At 35.9% G+C, this 7,859-nt stretch overlaps 1 protein-coding gene across 1 annotated transcript in view; it reads right to left on the bottom strand.

The window, feature by feature from the left end:
- Positions 1 to 3,255: 3,255 nt before the first annotated feature.
- The window catches only part of LOC107678777 (kelch-like protein 29), a 142,343-nt gene continuing 137,739 nt past the window's right edge, over positions 3,256 to 7,859 (bottom strand). Inside the window, exon 15 of the mRNA XM_016474169.1 lies at positions 3,256 to 4,326. Coding sequence (XP_016329655.1) covers positions 4,143 to 4,326 — 184 coding nt within the window. The 3' untranslated portion in view covers positions 3,256 to 4,142. The remainder of the gene's footprint in view (positions 4,327 to 7,859) is intronic.

Raw genomic sequence — 7,859 nt, 5'->3', positions numbered from 1 at the left:
TACATTTTCTGAATACAACACGATTTTTAGCAATGGAAAACTCACCCGATGCTCGGGTGTTAAGATGTGTTGCTAGGTGTTTATTGCCTGAAATTAGTCCATTATGATATTTTCGTCTGTAGATATGACCTTACTCAATTCTACGTTTACATTTTCTGAATAAAAAGTGATTTTTACCTGTGCAAAACTCACTGACTCACATGCTGGGGTATTACGGATGGTTGCCAGGGTGTTGCTATGTGTTTGATCAGGTGTTCTGAGTGGTGACTAGGTGTATATTACCTGAAACGTGTCCAGTGATATTTAAGTCTCTAGATATGGCCGTATTCAACATGCATCTGTGGGGTTTTCAGCTGGTTTATCTTCAAGCAGATGGAAATTGTACTTAACAGCATTATTCGATTCCCAACACTTATTTGCTCTCACATATAGTCCAAATAAACAAGAGACCAGTGATTCTTTCATTACGAATGTACATTGTATTTTGCATACGTGTTATTGTCCTAATTAATGATGAAGCATAATCATTAATTCAAACAATAACAGCTTCTGTTTAGTACATAACATTTCTTCAACATACTATATATATATACATTTTGTCTAGAAACAGTTTGTTGACATGTAAAGATCCTAAAATAAACTTTAGTTACTTTCGTGTACAGAGAATTGTCCTCCCTGTTTCTTCACTGTTTGGTGGTTTGGCAATGCGGAGGAAATGAAGGCAAACACTTCCTGTTTTTTCTCTCCGAGTCTCAGATGAGTTGTGCTTTGGCTGCGTGCAAGAAAAGAGTGAAACAGTCCAAAAAAAGACAAGAAAATCAAGCTACAAATGTCATTTCAGCCCACCTTCGGCTTCCGGTTCAAGATGCCCCCGATTACAGGTCTTATGGTGGATGGAGTCAGAAAGAGCGGAGACTCAAACGCCATCAATTCCTGTTAAAGATCTTCACACATCTCACATAAATATACTCCTCTGTGTTTGATTCGGATCTTATAATAAACCTGCCAGATGTCAAGTTAAACGTATGCAGATGTGAGTTATAATCAGGCTCAGACAGAATCTGCCTCACAGTTTTTAAAGTCAACATCAAGATATTTTATCTATCACAAACTGATGGAATGATGAACAATAGAGGAAGGTGGTTGAAGGAGAGGACTTGTTTGCGGTGAATATATTGTGCATTAAGTTTAATTTTCTTTCCCAGTTGCCTTTTTTTTTCTTGTTTGAAGCATAAACCTCACTGAATTCATTTGGATTTTTGCTTAAAACAGGATGAAACTACTTTCCATTGGGGGAAGGAAAATAAACTTAATTCAAGATGAAAACAAGTTCTAATAACTTATGAAAATTTGTTTAAATGTTTTTATTCAAAAACAAGACAAGAGCACTGATTAAAAAAAAATTATTGCAGTATAATGAGGTCAAACAAGGAAAGTAGTTTCAAAGGTCATTTCAAGTTATTTCCGTTTAAAGGGGTCATATGATGCGATTTAAATGTTTCCTTTCTCTTTGGAGTGTTACAAGCTCTTGGTGCATAAAGAAGATCTGTAAAGTTGCAAAGACTAAAGTCTCAAATCCAAAGAGATATTCTTTATAAAAGTTAAGAGTCAACCACGCCTACCTAAAACGGCTCGTTCTAACACGCCCCCACATGTCTACGTCACGATGTGGGAAGATTTGCATAACGCCGCCCAAATGTTCACGCAAAGAAAGAAGGCATAACTTTTATTCTCGCTGTATTGTTGTTGCCGCCGCCGCCATGTCGTGAAGACGCTGTGTGTTTTGTTGTGAAAGCGAAACTACTTTGTTTGGTCTTCCAAAAGAGGACGATATCCACTTCGTCATGCCTGGAGCTGATCCGTGCTGGTCGCTGAGGAAATACATCAACTTCGCGCTGTGGATCGCCGGATCGGCTTTCACCGTGGACGAAGCGGAGTCCAGCCCGGAGTCGTCACATGTGGTTGCCGCAAGCCCTCCGGACGCTCCTTCGTCGAATCCGCCGGCGGCGCCGTTCTCAAGCCCGCCCGCCTCTGCTCTCCACAAAATAATGTTCTTTTTAGCAGCATCATATGACCCCTTTAATGAAAGATTACAAAGACAATTTTGTTTCCTCTCTAGAATAACGTGCATTGGTGAATCATTCACTATAAAAAATAAACAGGGTCAATTTTGATTTCATGTTGACTTCCTAAAAACACATTCTGTCGAGGCCTGATGATAATTGACCCCTCGCCAGTCCAACTATAGCAACTGTTGCCGAGTACCATATTATCAGACAAGCTCTTGATCCTTTCTAATGTAAGTCTATAGAGGATCTGTCTGAATAATTTTAAATGCATTTTTTAAAATCTTTAAATAAACCTTGAGTAATAAATTAAACTGTCAACCTCATTCCCAAATTAACATTGTAGGATGTCAGCCAGAATTGCCAAAAATAACTTAAGTTTTTAATTAGTATTTTTGACTTGTTTAAAAGTCAAATCTAAAACTATCTGACAGTATCTACTTGAGAAGCAACACTGCATAAGATAAGTTTTTCATAGATTCCATCTTTAATATATGAGTATTCTGTCTTACTGCACTGGCAGATTTTTCTATTTGTTTTCAACTTGTTTATACTTAAAACAAGTGAAAAAATATGCAGGGCATTAAGACAAAATACACTCATATTAAAGATTCAACCTCTAAAAACAAGTCCTAATAACTTATGCATTGTTGCTTCTCTAGTAAATGTATCTGGTTTCAAAGATGTTTCAAATATTTACATTTTAGATGTTTGTACTGGAAAACAAGTCAAAAATACTCATCAAGATTTTTTATATTTTTTTGCTCCAATACAAATGCGTATTTTTTTGTTTTTTTTAGACACTGCAAAAATGATTTATTTAAATAATATTTATTAGTATTTTTGTTTTCTTTTCCAGTACAAACATCTAAACATTCTTAAAACAAGATACATTTACATGAGATTCAAAATGGCATAAAATATAAAATTAAACATTATCTGAAAAAAAAAAAGTATCAAAATTAAGTGAGTTTTTGATTGAAACAAGAAAAAAAAATCTGCCAATGAGGTCAGAAAAATAAGCTTGTTTTCGCTTTGAATTAAGGTTTTCCCCCCCTTGTTTTAAGCATAAACATTACATTTTTCAGAAATCAAGACTTAACATCTTAAGTCAATTTGCTGGCAAAGTAAATTATTCTTGAATTAAAATGTTATTAGATATTTGTACTGGAAAACAAGGCAAAATACATCTTAAGAACATTTTTTGCAGTGCATGCCATTTTATGTGCATATTGATCCAGTTAATATAGTATCTGCGGTAGTAACTAGTTCTGTTCACTTACACTAATGTGATCAGCTGGGATTGCTTTTCTCTTTTCAGTGACTGCGAGAAGCATTTGGCAGCCTCTGTTCACAGTCTCTGCCGTTTTTAATCACGTTACTGCGTAATTTATCAGTTTCGGATCCAAAACGGCAGATAAAAGATCCTCTGCAATGTCACGCTTCATTCCAGCCCACAAACGAATAACATCCAATCCATTTTACCACTTCCTGAGCTCATTTTACTAACAATTGCACAGGGACCTGCTTGTCTGAGTGAGCAACCATAACTAAGGAGGGTGGAACTTTTCAAAGAGGTCACATGAGGTTTTAGTGCTTGTTCAACAACTTTGTCTCCCCTACGTTATTAAAAAGTGCTTCCGAACGGAGATGATGAAATAGTGATACGACTGAGTGAACCATCACATGGATTTACTGAAACCAGACAGTGTCATTTTACAGTTTTGCTCAAAGAAAGAGGAATGAAAGTTATGCAAACATTAAAACGGTGGCAGTGCAAAAACCTAGTGAACGCTGTAAATGAAGATAAAAAGGAATTATGTAAAAAAGTCCAATCCGAATGGTCACAGAGCATTAAGGCTAGCGCCACGACACACATCAATGACAGCTCTGTCAGGTGCGCTATATTACACGAAGGCCTGTTTGCGCCCGGCAGAAAAGATTAGCTTTTACATTCCGAGTGGGTGTCAGAAAGTGAGCGAGGCTTCGGTATCAGCACTGCTAATCCTGGCCGTGTTGTGAAAGTGGGTGTCCGGTGTGCAAGAGACGGTGGAGTTGTGTTCGTCTGTGTCAGCATCAGCCGCTCTGAATGTACTTCTTAATAACCACGCAGCCGTGTCTGAAGAGCGGGCAGGGCATGCTCTGCTGCAGCGTCCACACGTTTGCACAGGAGTCAAAGGCCTCCATGGTTCCCAGTGCCGGACCCTCGCTGCTCACGATGCCGCCGGTCACGTAGATCTTCCCGTCCAGGACCACCGCACTGGAAAAAACGTTATTTCAGAACTAGCTTAGTTTCTTTTTTTACTACGGATTTTCACTTTTTGAAAAACAAGAACATATACCAGAATCACCTACAACCTATAATAAAATGAAATAAAAAAAATAATAGATTTAAAAAATAAACGTATACTACTACTACTAAGAATAATAAAAACAAAAAAGAAAGATAAATATATTTAAAAATGTTTTCAATAAAAATGCAAATAATAATAATAAAAAATATTAAATATATAATATAAAAACAATAGTAACAAATCAGACAACCCTGAGCTTATTATTAATTCTTATTATTAAAACAAAAAAAGATAAAACAGCAGAAAAAATATAACAATAAAGAAAGATAAATAAAATAAAATAAAAGTGATAACAATGACAATAAAAATGTATAATAATATATAATAGAAAAAAACAATAATAACAAATATACAGTGGCACAGTAAACCATGGATATTATGCTTAGCTAAAACTAAATCAATAAAATTTTTTTACTTGAAATAAAATAAACATTAACTGAACATTAACTAAAAATATATATATATTATTTTATTTCAGCTAGTTGCCAAGGCAACATTTCTCCTTTACATTTAGATTAACTGAAAGTACTAAAATTGAATAAAATAAAACTAATTAATAAAAAATAATACAAATTATACAGACATTAAAAAAATATATACAATTACACAAACACAACAAAGTTACTAAAACTTTAACTAAATTAACGTGAAATCAGGAAATACTGAAAAATATTACCAAAAATTATAACAGATTATCAATGAGAAACTGTCTACACCGAAGTAGACTTTTATACACTATAAGCTAACCCAAAACTGCTAAGACATATAGGGTTATAAGTCTTGGCCTGTCATGCTCCTCTTAAAGCAAAACCTTGTTCGCTGGTTCAGTTTCTGATGTGGACCGAACGAAGTACTAAAATACTCTGGCAGTGTTTGAGTTGTGAATTGGCACCAGATTGAGTAGTTCCCTCAGATTCTTGCCCCAAGTTATTCGAGAACAAATTTCTGGATTTCGAACCACATACTGTACATAAGTGTAATGATAAAGATTATTTTCCCATTTTCCATCTTACATAAAGGCTCGATATTGAAAAACTGTCTAACTGATGGATGAGACGAATCATCTACCTCCTAATCTTCTCTTTGGGCCGTATTCATTTCAAGCCCTTGACAGGCTTCAAAATGTTAATGCAGAAACTCATGCGAGTGTGACTGTAACTGACGTGTCGTTTCGGGAAAACATATTTGTATCACAAATACACAGCGGAAGCGTAAAAGGTGCCTGTGTGTGTTTTGAGGGGACGTGATGCACTAGCGATTGTTCGGCGGCTCGTTCGTGCTTCATCTGCTGCTGAGCTAATTGCTGCCTCTGCTGCGAATACCAATCAGCATTGAAAGCAAATCGGGCCCAAAGCACGACCCTGGGGGACACCGAATAAAGTCTTAGGAGCGAGCAGGGGAGGCTTTGTGTAAACTGGAACACATTGCTTTGACAATGTGCTTTTCCCCAGCTTGATCCATCTGCATTCACTTGATGATGGTTGTTAATGCTCATTATGTTCATTAACATTACGTAATGGTAGCAGTTATGGGGTGAGAATGGCATTTTTTGGGTTATTTGAAAGCGACTGCAGCACATTTGCATGAATTTGTTGCTAAATGAATAACGACAATAACAATAACTTAGTTAAAGCACTAAAACCTAAAAACAAATGCGTTTTAGACAGCTGGAGTGGGAGCCTGTGGTGCACTATATATCACTCGATTAAGAGAGGCTGTAAAAAAACAAGTTTTAAGTACGGTTTTCGACTAACTAAAGCCTCTAAAAGACTCTAATCTTCACTATAAATGCTTGATCTGAAGAAAATGTAAGTGGCGTTCATATGAAGTAGCCTCAACAAGACACATGATTTGAGGTATAATTCAGGTCTGTAATACAATATAAACTGAGCAACTATATGTTTTCCAGTTTATTGGACCTTTTGAGTTGTAATTACTAAGAAATTAAGTGAAACTATATAAAACCATGTTAGACCAGCAGAATCCCCTAAATGTTAGTCAAACAGTTGTGTGAATATAGAACTTCAAATTTAACAATACTGCTGAAATGTTTAGGATTTGTGAGTTTTCAGCACGCATTGCAGTATTAATAAATCCAGTTACTGTTATAGGATAATTGTTTTGCTTTTTTTGTTTTGTTCTGTCACTGCTGTTAGTTATTTGTTGTGCTATATATGTCATCTTTTTACATCTATTGATTGTCACCATTCTTGAGGTTTGTGTTTTGACCTAAATATGAGGTCTATGTGTAGCTTTGTAAAACTATATGCCAAATATCCTTGATTTGTAAGCATAGTTGACCTTACATATTAGATGTCCTATATAACTATATATAGTTAAATACACATATAGTAACATATATATACAGTGGAGATCAAAATTAGAGAACAACCTACAATTTCTGCTTAGGTCACTGCTTAGTCCTATGTGAAGTTATCCTAACAGGAGTAGAAGGGCAGTTTTTTAAGCATATTTCATAAATTAATTGCATTCTGAAATATAAGTAAAAAGAACTCTTATCAAAATTAGAGAACACTTTCAGATCCCTTCAAGTTATTGGTGTTAATCTGGCACCTGGTGCTAATTTCCTTAATTATACGACAAACCCCATTTAAATAGGAGGAATAGGGGTCTTATTTAGCGAAACCATCTAAAACAATTTCTAAAAACAATAAAAAAAATTGTTTTCTTTTTTAACAACAAATGCTCGTCTTGCACTAGCTCTGCGATGCGTGTTTGCAAATTCACATATTACGTAATCACGTTGGAAAGGTCACGCACGGTTAGTTCTTCATCTGTGTACTCCGGTTCAAAAAGGTAGGGTAGGGCGAAAAACTCCATCTCATTTTCGTGACCTTTCCAATTTGATTACGTAATACTTGAAGACGACGAGCATTTATGGTTAATAAGTATATACATTTTTATTTTTTTAAGAAAATGAGCGATCGTTTCGCTAGATAAGACCCGTATTCATCAGCTGGGATCGTGTAGAGCCCTTTGAAGCTGCATTGAAACTGCAATTTGGACCTTCAGCCCATTGGTCCCCATTGAAGTCTATTATATGGAGAAAAATCCTGGAATGTTTTCCTCAAAATTTCTATGTGACTGAAGAAAGAAAGACATGAACATCTTGTATGACATGGGGGAGAGTAAATTATCAGGAATTTTTTATTCTGAAAGTGAACTAATCCTTTAAGTACCATTCTTTTTGTATTATAAGGGCCTTTCACACCGCGGGAACCTTTTCATAGTACCAGAACTAATTGTGGAACCACCCACTTTTTGGCGTTTTCGCACCGCCGGAACTGGGTGCGATTTTAGTACCGGACTGCCTTTTTCGAGAGCCAAATTAGCTCCTACTCTGGAGCAGGGTCTAACCAGCACAACTGGTACTACCCGTGACGTAAGTAGACATTGATTGGCCAAACGCATATGAAAA

Source organism: Sinocyclocheilus anshuiensis, unplaced genomic scaffold, assembly GCF_001515605.1.
Source record: "Sinocyclocheilus anshuiensis isolate Anshui unplaced genomic scaffold, SAMN03320099.WGS_v1.1 scaffold208, whole genome shotgun sequence".
Taxonomy (NCBI): Eukaryota; Metazoa; Chordata; class Actinopteri; order Cypriniformes; family Cyprinidae; genus Sinocyclocheilus; species Sinocyclocheilus anshuiensis.
Note: the sequence above shows the minus strand (reverse complement) of the source record. Positions and strands in the feature narration are given on the sequence as shown.